We start from the raw sequence: 13,918 nt of genomic DNA, 5'->3' as shown, positions 1-13,918 counted from the left end.
GTTTCTTTATATTTAAAATTTTCTCTTTTTTTCATTTTGATCGCATCGTCTTGTTCTCGCTATGGAGGCAGAAAATGTTCGTGGCAAGCAAGTGGATGACGCAGAAGCCCCGAGCGAGGCGACAGAGGCGGCGCGCGAAGACAAGTAAGACAATCGCCCAAATCGTCATCATCGTGAAGCATAATGACAACTCAACTCAGCTCAACTGTATGTATAGAGCACTTTCAGACAGCCATCGCTACATACAAAGTGCTTTAAATGGAGCAATTTAACATATACAATAAACAGTACCACCAAGCACCAAACGGTAAAACCAAGAACAAAATGAAGTTTAAACGGAGACACGTCCGTGAGTAGTTTCTGAGTTAGTTGATGCTTTTCGTCGGTCCTTCTCAAATTTTATGTCAATGTAAAGCGGCACAAAAAAAAACCCCACTTACTGTAAATGAAATGTCAAATACAGTAATCCCTCGTTTATCGCGGTTAGTGGGGACGAAAAACACCCGCGATAAACGAAAATCCGCGAAGTAGCGACCAATTAATATATCTCTTTAAAAAAATTGCCCCACGTGGGCCTTTACGCTTAAGCAGAGCGCACTAACACACACACACACGCACACACATTAACACACACAGGCCAGGATCCCATGAGTGTGCATCAGATGTGTTTATGATTAGTCAATTAAGGTTGTTTAGACAATTAAGGATGGAGAGATCTGCTTTTGTTCCTGTAAGTCCCTCTCTCTTTCTCTCTTTCTTTCTCTCTTTCTTTCTCTCAACAACACACCGACACTCACCTGCAATTATGTATGTTTGAAAAAATCCGCGATGCACCGAAGCCGCGATAAACGAACCGCGAAATAGCGAGGGATCACTGTACTGTGGCGATTGATTTGATATTTCCAGACGTTGGCGTGTGCTTAGGTGATGTTGTGCACGTGAATTTGGGTGGCGAACTTGGTTGTCCCCAAGTTGTGTAGGAACATGTAAGGCCCCTCGTCCCCGATGAAGGTGCTGTCTCCATTCCATCAAAGAAGACAATTCAACGCCACAGCGTTCCATGTGACATGCATATGTTGGAATGTAAATGTATTCCTATTTGTGTGCTGCTGCTGCCGACTCATCCGTGCTTTTTTTTCGTTTTAGCGTTGATGCCCCCGAGAGCCTGAGTGGCAAGAGCATGGAAATGAGGTGAGCTCTTCATCACGCCTTTTCCAAATTTTCCATCTGGAAAACTTACGGCCTTGTGTTGGGTAGCCGCGCCTATCCGTTTCACAATCGACCTGCCGGAGATAACGAGAACCCACAGTGTTCTTTCGGACCAATTTTCATTGCGTCGTACCTGCTGCTATTAGCTAGTGCTAAGCTAGCCTGGGTGTCTCCGGTTCGACGTCCAAGTTTGCAAGTTTGCTTACTCAGAGGCCACATGACAAATCAAAGACAAAGTGCTTGGCAGAGGGATTTGAAATCTCATTATCTGGTTAAGGAAAGGCGGCCCGGTAGTCCAGTGGTTAGCACGTTGGCTTCACAGTGCAGAGGTACCGGGTTCGATTCCAGCTCCGGCCTCCCTGTGTGGAGTTTGCATGTTCTCCCCGGGCCTGCGTGGGTTTTCTCCGGGTGCTCCGGTTTCCTCCCACATTCCAAAAACATGCATGGCAGGCTGATTGAACACTCTAAAAATTGTCCCTAGGTGTGAGTGTGAGCGTGGATGGTTGTTCGTCTATGTGTGCCCTGCGATTGGCTGGGAAAAAGTTCAGGGTGTCCCCCCCGCCTACTGCCCGAAGACAGCTGGGATAGGCTACAGCACGCCCGTGACCCTAGTGAGGATCAAGCGGTACGGAAGGTGAATGGTGAATGGTTAAGGAAAACACTTGTGGGTGTCCCACTCAAAGAAACCATGCTTTTATTCCGATAGCTCCACAAAAGTGCCACGGTCGAAACTTTACGCATGTTTTCACCATTCGTCCGTTGCAATGCTTCCAATCTTCCTTTCTTTTTCGCCAGCATATTGTATGACGCTCCGGACGAAGACGAGGCCTTTAAAATCCAAGTTGGGCGTTGCGTGCCCGGGCGAGCTTTTTGCTGTTTGCTGGGACTTGTGTTAATGCTCCTTTCTATCGTGACTGGCTGGTTCATCAACCATTCCAAGTTGGATCATCTGAAACAAAAGCTGAACTCCCTGGAAGAAAATAGTTTACTCATAGAAAGCCTGATAGAAATGGTGCAACGCATACCTGGTCGTGTGGATTATCTACTGGAACAGGATCAGCAGCTAAGGGGACGTCTCAACGCTTTAGACGTAGCTAAAATTGATATACGAGTGCTACAAAATGCAAGTCTGCAAGTAGATGCACTGCAGCTCTTTCATGAACAAGTCAACGCCTCGGTGAATTTGCTCAAGGATGATCTGGCCGCTGTGAAACGCGTTGTACAAAGGCGTCAGGAGCTTCTTTCAATCAAACTGGAGGAGCAACTTGCCACGCTGTACGCCAATTTTTGCGGCACGCCTGAAGAACGAGGGCATCCCATCAGATGCTGCATGGACGATTGGGTGAAAAACGCTTCACATTGCTACTGGTTGTCTGAAAACACAAGAACTTGGGCAGGCGCCAGAAAACATTGTGCTGCAAAAAATAGTCTTCTAGTTCAAATTGATGACTTTGAAGAGCAGACGTTTCTAACCCATCTTATCAACCAAAGCTACTGGGAGCCAAAAAACGATCGTCTAAGCGATGAGCAGAAAAGAGTAAAAATCACACCGGTATGGATCGGCTTGTCGGACCAAGTGGTGGAAGGTAACTTCACTTGGGTCGACGGGAGTCCGCTCACGACTCCGGTATTTTGGCGGCCTCGGGAGCCAAACAACATGGCGCAAAGGTATAGTGACAATGTGGTCCTGGATTCTGATTGCGTGGTCATGAGGTTTGACCCTGCTGCCAGTGACCTGTACCGCAGCTGGGATGACCAATTGTGCAGAGGAAAACGGTTGTACATTTGTAGAGCTTGCATATTTTGCAAACCTCCCGAACAACCCGCTGTGGTTCAAACAAAACCCAAAAAGGGGAAAAAACCAGCTTGACCACTCGCTCACTTCGACAGGAGGCCAGACTTCATCAAAGGGCCCAACGTGCAGCCAAAGTTGATCCACTTCTTCTTACTTTTTCTTTTCTGATTGATATAAAAATGATTTAGTAGGTATAAACACATAACGGGGTAGGACGAGATAAGTTTATTACTTCATCCTACTCCCTTGAACATAATTGTGTTGAATGAAGACTGATTTATTTCTTATCTACCTTATTTTCTGTCAAATTATTACTGTATATGTTTTATGTTCAATAAACAAACAAATTTCTGGCACAGCCATCGGTGATTACTTTTCATGAGTGCAATCAAATCTACAAAACAAAGACAGAAAAGTATGAACGTTTTTATGACCCACTGTGTACTCTTACTGCGCGTGAATAACCTTGGACAAAGTTGTGTTTTATTTCTTTTATGTTTTGCATTGAAAATGTGCATTTTAAAAAAAACAAACAAACGAATGTCGCCATGTTTAATGACGTATGTCCAACACAGTGACGCAAATCGATGGCGCAACACGCACGATCCCAATCCTGAAGTTTTTCGCCGATTTTAATTTGCGCTCTCCAACAACACGTCCATTTCTACTCGATGTAAACCTCATTGAGGACGGTAGAGTGTAGTGTGGATCTTTGGAGAGAGCTGGCGAGAGACGCCAGTGTCCCGGAAGCAGATTGCTTCGTCACTTCCTGTTTCATTGCTTCGTCACTTCCTGTTTCGTCGCCACACGTTGTGTACGTGCCGACCCGTATTTTTATAGTCACGTAGAAAACAAGAACCCAAAGACAACCTATTAGTTAGCCATGTTGGAGCAACTGGGTCTGATCGGAACCATCCAGGACGACGAGCAGAGTCCGGAAGAATCCGACAGCGAGTCCGAGCATGAGGTGAGGGAGCCCGGCTCCGGTCGCTCTGACTGCCCGGTGAAGTTGCACTTCCGGTCGGATCAAGCCAGCCAGAGTGCGTGGAAGCAGTCCTCAAAAGAAAAGTAGAAATGTGGGAAGAAAAACTTTGCTACACAATCGATAGAATGGTCTTTGTCCCCCTAATTTTTTATATGTTTACATGAAATGAAATATTCTCCAGCAAGTGTGATGGCACTGAGTTGGTTTGTCGTGAAAGTTACTTGATGTGATCAATTTTATGCACGGAATGGATTATATAATCCTGTTGTTGCTTATCAAGTGCGCAATGGATATCTCTATAAATCTTTTTTATTTGCTTGCGAAAATAACTCCAACCAAGCGACAACAGCAAAATTTGAACACGTCTGAATACTGCCGATTCACAAAGGGCCAGGTAGCTTTGAATAGTATTTTAACAAATAAATCACCTGAAAATAACTACTGTACATTCGATGTTACATTTATATTTTCTGTATTCACATTTTGTATTCTTGGCCTTTTTCCATTGGTCAGGTTGCAATTAAAATTATAACTGATTCATGTGACCTGCTATATGTTTAACCATTAATATACTGTCAGTCAAAATGTAGTTTTCTACACTTAACCGGTTAAGAAAAATATTGCACGACAGGGAAAACGGGTGCAAAGATTATTCGACAACTCATCACGTCAAATTAATTCAGAATTATTGTGGTAAATGAATCATTTGAAGACCTTGTTTGATTGAAGGTTGTCCAAATTCTGTCATTTCAGACCTACAATAGGAAGTATATTCTGATTTATGTCTGTTTGTTTACAAAGTACTCTATAAATAAAGTTGAACTGAGTCAATGAGTCCAAATACAACAAGAGAATTAGATTTACAGGCTCATTCCTGGATGGATGTCAACTGTTTGTGGACGATTTTGAAAATGTTCCGAAACCTAAAATGTTGCTAAACAACAGCCGAAATTTGAAGTTGGATTGTGTCGCTGATGTGATGTTGTGATGGCCGTGCGTCCCAGGAAGAACCGATCGTCCTGAACCGGAAGAAGAAGTTTGGCAACCAAAGTGGCGGCGCCAGAGACTTCAACCATGACTTTGTGTTTGGAGAACGAGATGCGTTGGACCACGGAGACGACTGGGCCATGGCCGACGTCATGAAGCAGCTCAAGAAGAAGGTACGCCTTGGACCTTGCATCTCTCCTGTCTTGTCGCCACACTAAAAGTTCTTGACATTTTTTTCTGGCACGCCGTTTTAATTATGTTGCAGCCTCTGAGCCACGATTCCCTTTATAAAAGAGATTTTTTAATCTCAATGGGATGTTCCCGGTTCAATAGAGGTTAAATAAATAAATACCAAAAAAAATAGAAGAATACAAATTGGAATATTTTTGATTAAATCGAAAATATGTTTTGAACATTTTTAAATGAGAGAGAACGATTCTCGTCTGGGCTGACATTTGGCATTTTTAACATTCATTCATTCATCTTCCGAGCCGCTTGATCCCCATTAGGGTCGCGGGGGCTGCTGGAGCCTATTCCCAGCTGTCTTCGGGCAGTAGGCGGGGGACACCCTGAATCGGTTGCCAGCCAATCGCAGGGCACACAGAGACGAACAACCAATCACACTCACACACAGGGACAATTTAGAGCGTCCAATCAGCCTGCCACGCATGTTTTTTGGAATGTGGGAGGAAACCGGAGCACCCGGAGAAAACCCACGCAGGCCCGGGGAGAACATGCAAACTCCACACAGGGAGGCCGGAGCTGGAATCGAACCCGGTACCCCTGCACTGTGAAGCCCACGTGCTAACCACTGGACTACCGGGCCGCCGCCATTTTTAACATGTCATAATGAATTTAGGAGTACTTTTCAATCAGGTGGATAAAGAAAACCTGACTTTTTTTTTTTAATCTGACGGACGATATGAGATCAATTTCTACCTGTGATAACCTCCGATAACTATTTACTGTAAAACCCTGTGATTAAAACAGATTTTTTTTTCGCAAAAAGAATGGAAAAAAATCCCAAATTGAGATGAGATATTATCGAATTTGTTTATTTGTGAATTTGTCAAGTTATCAAGTGACGCGGTTAATATTTGATTTTCCTGCTGGTGTGTGCAGAGAAGTCTCACCACTTTGGACCAGAAGATTGAAAAGGTCCGGAAAAAGAGGAAGGCAGAAGTACGTCTCTAATCTACTTCCCATCGGCTGAGCTTCTGTTTCCAGGCGACTGAGTTTCTACTTCCGATTCCGCTGTGCAGGAGAAAGTGTCTGCGGGTGAAGAAGACTCTGCGGTGAAGAAAGAAACGGCTGAGGAGGAGGACGTGAAGCCTTGTGACGAGGACACTGATGACGAGGACGAGTTCAACTCTGATGACGAGCGAGTTCTCACCCAAGCAGGTAAGGCTTTTATTTTGACGGTGTCTCCTCCGTTTTTCTTCTGACTTCCTGTTTTCTGCCGGCAGACACGCTGAAGGAGAAGCAACGTCGTGGGAGGAAGAGGAAGGCAGACGAGGAGGCAGAGGTAAAGAAGACCAGTTGGCATAGGTTGGAGGAGGAGGGGCTAATCTTGTCACCGCACGTGTGTACACGCAAGCGTGTGTGTGTGTGTTTAATGACTCTCTTTATGTACATGTGTGTGTTCAGGTGCAGTCATTCCACGAAGATGCGTCGCAGTTTGACGACACACTCAGCTTTGACGACATGAACCTGTCCAGACCAATCCTGAAGGTAAACTTGATGGGGGAGGACAAAACAAAACTAAAAATATTTTCAAAATTATTTGAAAAAAGGAGAATAAGGAGGAAAATAAGTGCAGTCCATCGAAATGCACTGGGTTTGAATCTTGGGGGGGGGCGTCTGAGAGTTCGATCCGCCTAACTCAGGCATGTCCAAAGTCCGGCCCGGGGGCCAAATCCGGCCCGCGGTCGAATTTCATCCGCCCCTCGGCCCCCGTCATAAAATCAGTGCCGTCTGGCCCGCAGGTTGGGCGCAATGGAACACGTGTTGCATTGACTGAGGTCTCGTAGACTGGTGAGTGATGTTTCATAGAGTACTGCTTCCCTCTAGTGGCTAAATGAGTAATAGCATTCACTAAATGAGTAATAGCATTTAGACACTAGAGGGCATCACTCACGAGTTAACAAGACATCACTCCGTGTTTATATTGACTGATATGTCATATTTCAAATTCCTGTTTCAAATGAAGCAAAAGAAATTCTTAAGATTGTTGAAATTAAAATAAAAATGGAAATGTGAAACAGACTGGCTTACTAAAATTTGTTGAACAATATTGTTGTTCAATGTAAAGAATGTCAGCCAAGGTCGGCCCCCCGACATTTTACCACATAAAATCTGGCCCCCTTGGCAAAAAGTTTGGACACCCCTGGCCTAACTGAAGTCAGAACAGTGAGTCTTTCATGTACCACTAGAGGGCGCCGATGAGTAGCACACTGACAATGGCCAACATAGACGAAAGTGAACTGCGGGTGGGGGGGAAACCGCCGCACCGAGGGCAGGTCCGGTTGTGCTTCCTCACCGGTGGGTGTGGCGTCTCTTGCAGGCCATCACGGCGATGGGCTTCAAGCAGCCCACTCCAATCCAGAAGGCTTGCGTTCCCGTCGGGCTCCTCGGCCGAGACCTCTGCGCCTGCGCCGCTACCGGCACGGGTACGCCAACTCCCGGGCCTCAACTTATGGAGCAGATGCCACTTTATTCTTCTTCTTCTTTTTCTTTCTGACCACAAGGAAAGACGGCCGCCTTCATGTTACCGGTCTTGGAGCGCTTGGTTTACAAGCCCAGGACGTCCCAGGTGACCCGGGTGCTGGTTCTGGTCCCGACGCGTGAGCTGGGTATCCAAGTTCACACGGTGGCACGGCAGCTGGCCCAGTTCACCTCCATCACGACGTGCCTGACTGTCGGTACGTAACTATTCATCGATTTGTGTGGCTGACTATCTTTGATCTTTCATCAAGATAACACATTTGCAACAACAACGACCGCATTGTTCTGGACTTCTCTCCAGGCGGTCTGGACCTGAAGTCTCAGGAGGCGGCGTTGAGGGCCGGTCCGGATGTCCTTATCGCCACCCCAGGCCGACTCATCGACCATCTCCACAACACGCCCAGCTTTGAGCTCACGCACATCGAGATCCTCATCCTAGACGAAGCGGACAGGTAGAACGCAACGCGAACCCTGTGCAGCAAAATCATTTCAATGAATGCCACAAGATTTCACATGAACCCCAAAAGCGCGTAAAGGAAATTCTTGGTTTTACAAATTTATGGTTGACTTCGTTAGTTTTTGCGTTTTTTTTTTTTTTTTTTTTTTGCGTAATTACAGCACATTTGACAATAAAGTTGTATCCAATCCATTTGCACTTTTATATTAGTTTTGATCATTTTGCCAAAGTCCCAGTTTTAAAATTACAACTCTAAAATGCCCTTTTCCGAAATGTATATCGGAAATGAAACCAAATTTTTTTCCTGCCCACTGAACACGGTCTACCGCTATTTTATTTTGAAACAAAAGTGAGAATATTTGTCACATTAAGAATTGTGCAGCATATTAAATCCAAATAAGCGTTAACATTTTTTTTTCAGTTTTACGCCTTTCTAAGTCACGGTGTCCCATCACCGGGTGAGCTATTTTTTTACAACAGACCCACGGCCTTCTCATGTTGTCCTTGGGGCTAACTAGTACACGGTGGCGCCTAACCCTCCCTCCCTTCCTCATCCGGGTGTAACTGCCCGACTGACGAGGAGAAACAAAAAAGTTACTCGGAGGCAATTCATGTGAACGTGGCAGCTGGTTTACGCAACTCTGCAAGGCGCCAATCATATTGTCCCTTGCTTAGCATTCATTCATTCATTCATCTTCCAAGCCGCTTGATCCTCACTAGGGTTGCGGGGGGTGCTGGAGCCTATCCCAGCTGTCTTCGGGCAGTAGGCGGGGGACACCCTGAATCGGTTGCCAGCCAATCGCAGGGCACACAGAAACGAACGACCATTCGCACTCACACTCACACCTAGGGACAATTTAGAGCGTCCAATCAGCCTGCCACGCATGTTTTTGGAATGTGGGAGGAAACCGGAGCACCCGGAGAAAACCCACGCAGGCCCGGGGAGAACATGCAAACTCCACACAGGGAGGCCGGAGCTGGAATCGAACCCGGTACCTCTGCACTGTGAGGTCGACGTGGTAAGTACTGGACCACTGGGCTGCCTACATCCAAATATTAACTCAACCCCCCCACCCTATATTTTTTGGAATGTGGGAGGAAACCGGAGCACCCGGAGAAAACCCACGCAGGCCCGGGGAGGAACATGCAAACTCCACACAGGGAGGCCGGAGCTGGAATCGAACCCGGTACCTCTGCACTGTGAAGCCCACGTGCTAACCACTGGACTACCGGGCCGCCCGCTTATGATTATGATTATTTTAATTTTTTTTATTGCGTGATAAATCCTCAAAGCGGTAATCGGCGAGCGAGCTGGTCCGGCTCAAATGTTTTTGTTTGCTCGTCAGAATGCTGGACGAGTATTTCGAGGAGCAGATGAAGGAGATCATCAGGCTGTGCTCGTACAACAGACAAACCATGTTGTTCTCCGCCACCATGACCGAGGAGGTATCGACCGTTCATTTTCAGTCAAAGGATTTCGCTTTGGTGTCAAAATTGGTGGTGTTGGGGGATCGGGTGGGGGGTAGAAATTCTTAATTTAGTTGAAATATCTTCAAGCATGTAAAACTCCACCCCCCCTCCCAGCTGACATATGCCTTGGCCTCACTTTATATTGAAGATATCCTTTCCAACCGTCACATGACCTCCGCAGGTGAAAGACCTCGCGGCCGTCTCGCTGAAGCAGCCCGTCCGGATCTTCGTGAACAGCAACACGGACGTGGCTCCGTACCTGCGGCAGGAGTTTGTGCGGATCCGAGCCAACCGCGAGGGCGACCGAGAGGCGGTGGTGGCCGGTAAGCGTCTCCTCGTTGCCACCATCCCGACGCTCCTGTCGCGTCCTGACTTGTCACGCTTGTGTGCCCCCCCCCCCCCCAGCTCTGCTCACCAGAACCTTCCAGGACCACGTGATGGTTTTCACGCAGACTAGGAAGCAAGCGCACCGACTGCACATCCTGCTGGGACTCATGGGCCTCAAGGTCGGGGAGCTGCACGGAGAGCTCAGCCAGAACCAGAGACTGGAGAACCTCAGGTACAGAAGCCAAGAACCCGGGAGGTTTTCGCCGCACCCTGCCCCCCCCCCCCTCAAAAATGACATTATATGCTACCTGACTGCTTTCAAAAGACAATCTTGACTTTTGAGGAAAAATAACCACGAGGACTTTGCGCAGGCGTTTTAAGGACGACCAGATTGACATCCTGGTGGCGACGGACGTGGCGGCCAGAGGTCTGGACATAGACGGCGTCAAAACGGTGAGAAGCTGCGCGGGGGGGGTGGGGGGGGTGTCTCCGGGGATTCACAAACGGAGCGGGCCCGCTCATTGACCGCGCACTCATCAGGTCATCAACTTCACCATGCCGTCCACCGTCAAGCACTACGTCCACCGCGTGGGCCGCACGGCCAGAGCGGGGCGCTCGGGACGCTCCGTCTCGCTGGTCGGCGAGTCGGAGAGGAAAACGTTGAAGGAAGTCGTCAAGTCGGCCAAGAGCGCCGTGAAGGCCCGCGTGCTCCCTCCGGGTAAGCGCGCCTGCGCCCGCGCACCACGTTCGCGTTCTTGTAGCAAAAACTGCGTTGCGTCCGTTCCAGACGTCATCCTCAAATTCCGGGACCTCATTTCCAAACTGGAGAATGACGTGGAAGCTGTGGTGAGGCTGGAGAAGGAAGAGAAAGAGATGGCTGCTACGGAGGCCAAGGTACACACGCACGCACTCGCTGGCTGCTTTTTTTTTTTTTTTTCCCTTTGACGAAAAAAAAACCGCTAAGTGAGAAGGGAAAGGTGCACATCTCGGTTAGATTTCATTTCAGGAAAAGTTTGCGTTTCATTTGAGTGTTGTAAAAACGGGCTCCGGCGAATTCGGGCTCCCTGCAGTTTTTGCCAGAAAATAGACTTATTCTTATTCTTATATATAATAATAATAATTCTATTCCCCCCCCCCCCCCTTTAATGCTACCCCCCCCCCCAAAAAAAAATCAACTAGTAATCGAAAGGGTATTGGTCCCTCACTACTGATCTATAGAACAAACCATTCATTCATTCATTCATCTTCCGAGCCGCTTGATCCTCACTAGGGTCGCGGGGGGGTGCTGGAGCCTATCCCAGCTGTCTTCGGGCAGTAGGTGGGGGACACCCAGAACTGGTTGCCAGCCAATCGCAGGGCACACAGAGACGAACGACCATTCGCACTCACACTCACACAATTTAGAGTGTTCAATCAGCCTGCCATGAATATTTTTGGAATGTGGGAGGAAACCGGAGCACCCGGAGAAAACCCACGCAGGCCCGGGGAGAACATGCAAACTCAGCACAGGGAGGCCGGAGCTGGAATCGAACCCGGTACCTCTGCACTGTGAAGCCCACGTGCTAACCACTGGACTACCGGGCCGCTAGAACAAACCAGGCTTGCTCAAATGTTTTGTTTTTGCCAGCAAAATCGCCGCAATGCTTTCGGGCGTCACTTCTTCTCAAAGCCCAAAATCTCAGCGATTCGTTTTTCTTTTGGATAAGAAAATCCATTTGATACCGCACGCAAAAAAGTTGACCAAATAATGAAGACCAGTTGGTTGCTCGTCGAGACATCAAGAGGAGCCAGATGAGGTGGCTTGGGCATCTGATTCGGATGCCTCCTGAACGCCTCCCCGGTGAGGTGTTCCGGGCATGTCCCACCGGGAGGAGACCCCGAGGAAGACCCAGGACACGCTGGAGAGACTATGTCACCCAGCTTGCCTGGGAACGCCTCGGGATCCCTCGGGGAGAGCTGGAAGAAGTAGCTAGGGAGAGGGAAGTCTGGGCTTCCCTGCTAAAGCTGTTGCCCCCGCCACCCGGCCCCGGATAAGCGGTAGATGATGGATGGATGGATGGATGGATGGATGGATGGATGGTTGCTCGTAAGAAAGTGAAATGTGTTATTTGGCCCTTTTTTTTGGTGGCTCCGCTCATCGAGGATAGCCACGTGTCTTCACAGGCATGATGTCATCACCCCCCACCCCCTTTTTTTTTTTTTTTGGTCCCCAATTCTGTGTGTGCGTCTCTGTGTAGCTGAGTGTGGCCCAGAAGCGTCTGGATGGCTCCGGCACCAACGACACTCAGCGAGTTTGGTTCCAGACGCAGCAAGAAAGGAAGCAGAGCCGCAGTGAGTACAAGTCCACACACCCGGGCGGGGGCCATTCAGCAAAATGTCATGTGCTGATTTCCATTTTGGCTTCCCCCAACTTTAAAAGTTTCTCTCCGAATGCCCGGCAAGCCTGTGACGTGATTGATTGATTGATTGATTGATTGATTGATTGATTGATTGATTGATTGCCAACCATGCTTGAATCTCTTTCGTTGGACTTGACACGTGTGCGTGCAGTAAACAAGGCGCTGCAGGACTTTGACTTGGCTCTGCGAGGGAAGAAGAAGCGCGCCAAGTTTATGAAGGACAGCAAGAAGAAAAACATGACGGTCGGTGTCTTTGGAGTTTGCTGCAGCACGCCATCTGCTCAAATTGTTCAAGAACACGTGAGCTGACAGGAGTGTGCACATCACAGGCGGAGGAACGCGCTCAGTTTGAGATCCTGAAGGCACAAATGTTCGCCGAGCGAGCCGCAAAGCGCGAGCGCCGGCCCAAGAGAGCCCGAGCCATGGCTGAGGATGAGGATCAGGCGCCCCCTAAAGGTTAGAAAATGAATGAATGCCCCTCAACACACCGTAAGCATCCTGCTCACCTGTTGTGTGTGTGTGTGTGTGTGTGTGTGTGTTTGTGTGTGTGTACAGCCAATCAGAAGACAAAAAAAGGAGGCAATGCGGGACACAAGTCTGCTTTCGACAAAGAGTTGACCAACGTCAGCAACAAAGCCATCAAACAGTACAGAGCGGGGTGAGAGTTCCCTCAAGGTCGGATATGGATGTTGAGGCACGGGGGGGGGGGTGCCCATACAATTTCAAGATGGTACATTTTCACGTGGAACGATTGGATTCGATACGCTCGGGCTCGGTCGGAGAGGCTACGGCGCCATGAGTTCCTTGACATTTGAACAAATGTTCTCGTGAATGGCAAGAACACGTGACAACACGCACAAATGATTTGGGAATCGATTAGTTGTCGATTAATCAATTACTTTTGACAGCGCTTGACCCTTGCTGCAAGTCTAAAAAAAAAATATTTCAACTCAAAGTCATAATACTTTAATTAAATATGTTTCCTTTTCCAGGCCGTCCTTTGCAGACAGGAAACGTCTTGGTATGGACCGCAGGCGCTCAGGAGGCTCCAGGTACTTTCATTTTCTCTTTTCTGTCTTTGTGTGCTTCTTTTCTTGTTTTGTTGTCATCTTCTACTTTTTTGTGTTTGTTTTTTCTTGTTTTCACATATGTTTGACCGTTGGGGTTGCTCTCGTTTGTCAATCAGGTTCAAGAGGAAGTGAGCAGGCTCGCAAACGTCGTTCGCTTTGTCTTGTGTCCAAGTCTTTGGTGTTCACGCTCATCTAGTTGTTTTGAAATAAAAGTCAAAAAGAACTTTTTTGGTGTCTCGTTTATTTATTTATTTTTAACCTCCTTATTAAATTAATACCCCCCCCCCCCACAGTCTTATTCTTATTGTTCGAAAATGTCCCTGTCTGGTAATGATGTTCTCGGAACGTCAAGTCAGAACACATTTGCGTAACTGAAGACATTTTCATGAAACATTTGACTTGAGCGAGTGACCATGAAACCAAGGAAGTGGATATTGTAAATACTGTAACAAAATCGTTTAGTGTCTTTCAAATATTATTTTTTTGTTTGTTTGT

The 13,918-nt window shown here is 47.6% G+C and overlaps 2 protein-coding genes across 2 annotated transcripts; both read left to right on the top strand.

Moving 5' to 3' along the window:
• The first annotated feature begins 47 nt into the window (after positions 1-47).
• On the top strand, positions 48-3,146 carry LOC127607721 (asialoglycoprotein receptor 1-like). Its single transcript, XM_052076324.1, has 3 exons — positions 48-144; positions 1,147-1,191; positions 2,005-3,146. Exons 1-3 carry the CDS (start codon positions 62-64, stop codon positions 3,077-3,079), a joined length of 1,203 nt encoding a protein of 400 aa, XP_051932284.1. The 5' UTR covers positions 48-61; the 3' UTR covers positions 3,080-3,146.
• Positions 3,147-3,786: 640 nt separating this feature from the next.
• On the top strand, positions 3,787-13,647 carry ddx27 (DEAD (Asp-Glu-Ala-Asp) box polypeptide 27). Its single transcript, XM_052076292.1, has 21 exons — positions 3,787-3,971; positions 4,994-5,149; positions 6,099-6,158; positions 6,239-6,377; positions 6,443-6,501; positions 6,624-6,707; positions 7,540-7,645; positions 7,724-7,897; positions 8,002-8,152; positions 9,504-9,603; positions 9,809-9,950; positions 10,033-10,186; positions 10,326-10,407; positions 10,495-10,672; positions 10,742-10,848; positions 12,192-12,285; positions 12,505-12,596; positions 12,683-12,809; positions 12,909-13,011; positions 13,346-13,405; positions 13,540-13,647. Exons 1-21 carry the CDS (start codon positions 3,888-3,890, stop codon positions 13,553-13,555), a joined length of 2,268 nt encoding a protein of 755 aa, XP_051932252.1. The 5' UTR covers positions 3,787-3,887; the 3' UTR covers positions 13,556-13,647.
• Positions 13,648-13,918: the final 271 nt, after the last annotated feature.

Source organism: Hippocampus zosterae, chromosome 9 (genome assembly GCF_025434085.1).
Source record: "Hippocampus zosterae strain Florida chromosome 9, ASM2543408v3, whole genome shotgun sequence".
NCBI lineage: Eukaryota > Metazoa > Chordata > Actinopteri > Syngnathiformes > Syngnathidae > Hippocampus > Hippocampus zosterae.
This window is presented reverse-complemented; position numbering and strand designations above follow the sequence as displayed.